Source organism: Centrocercus urophasianus, unplaced genomic scaffold (assembly GCF_019232065.1).
Source record: "Centrocercus urophasianus isolate 14NV4802_14NV808 unplaced genomic scaffold, USGS_Curo_1.0 seq_36, whole genome shotgun sequence".
Lineage (NCBI taxonomy): Eukaryota > Metazoa > Chordata > Aves > Galliformes > Phasianidae > Centrocercus > Centrocercus urophasianus.
The window spans coordinates 4,254,192-4,255,537 of NW_024884933.1; the positions used below are offsets into that span (position 1 = coordinate 4,254,192).

The 1,346-nt window shown below is 43.5% G+C and overlaps 1 protein-coding gene across 6 annotated transcripts in view; it reads right to left on the bottom strand.

The window, feature by feature from the left end:
- Positions 1 to 397: 397 nt before the first annotated feature.
- LOC122167155 overlaps positions 398 to 1,346 on the bottom strand; it is a 15,452-nt gene continuing 14,503 nt past the window's right edge. For all 6 annotated transcript variants that reach the window (XM_042831534.1, XM_042831533.1, XM_042831528.1 and 3 more), the window contains one exon: positions 398 to 1,147. In XM_042831534.1, coding sequence (XP_042687468.1) covers positions 1,119 to 1,147 — 29 coding nt within the window. In that variant the 3' untranslated portion in view covers positions 398 to 1,118. The remainder of the gene's footprint in view (positions 1,148 to 1,346) is intronic.

Below are 1,346 nucleotides of genomic sequence, written 5' to 3' on the forward strand. Positions count from 1 at the left end.
GCGAACTTATACATAACAGAAAACGTTCTCCAACACAGCTCCTCGCTTTTTCTTTCAGATGACTAAAGGCACCTGAAGCAAAGCAGCTCCGAGGAAGCTAAGAGGAGGAAGACCAGATTTCTAAGAGAAGGGAGACCAGATTTGTAATCGTGAGAGGGTAAGCACCAGACTTTCTTTCTCTTCGCGGCCAATCTCGTAAGATGCCTTAAAGCATTTAATTGCTTTCCAAACAGTTAACTTCGTTTAGTTTTGTTAGATACTGTGGACACAATTAATTATACTTAGTACGTGATAAAACCTATGTAGCAATAGCTTGTTTTCGTGAAGGCTAAGTTGATTCGCGTGCTAAGTTCTTTCCGCATTCGTATGTTAACGGCACAGAATAGACTCTCGCTACTTTTACTTAGGATTAGCAGAAACTTTATTGGCAGTTAGCAAGCGACAGTTAAAGCAAGCCGGTAAGCTACACATTCACAGCTAAACGAGAAGTCGCAGCTCAGCTTCTTCCATCAGAGAACACCCCATCTTCTTAGAATCCGTCTCTGAAAAATTTCACTTAAGTCAAGGAACAGGGCTCAGCAAAAGGTAAAGAAAAAAGCACACTAACAAATGACTGGTTAGCTCGTTAAGAAGAACTCGCTCAGGTAGCACAGTTCTGCTGCAGAATCGCAGTGTCATTTGTCACAGTTGACTGTTACAGAGGCACATACAGATACTTAATTCTTTATACATCTTAATACATATTAATTCTTTATACATCATCTCACACATACAGATACATACACTTAATTCTTTATCCATTACATTAAGATCAGGTTTTGAAGCCCTTAATTTTTTCCCCTTAGAACTGACTCGCCAATTGTGGTTTTTTGTTTTTGTTTTTGCTTTTTTCTCTCCCCAGAGCAAAGAATCCCTCTCATTCCAGAACACGACTTCAAGCTGGAACAGAGCAGCTTTCCCCAGGCACCCGAAAGCCTCAAACCACCAGTAAGGCACCGCCCGCAATTGGAGACAGTAGGTATTCACACGCACATCTTCCCGCAGACAAAATCAACCACTCGTCCACGGTAAGCTCGAGGCAGCAGCAGGGGAACCGCAGCACTCCAAGCAGCAGCAGCTTAAGTCCTCCTACTCACGCGGGGAGCCCCTGCAAGAAGGAGATCAGCGAACGGTTAAGTACGAGCAAATAGAGAGAGCAAGTTGTCTGTCAGCAAGTCAGCACCCACAGCCTGCTAGCCTAACACTAACTTTAATAGCTCTGCAACCTCTTAACTCAGAGACTCCGAGGTGCCTTTCAGGACAGTTTTATTTTACTTTCGCTTGAAAACCAACCGAATTCTCTCCGC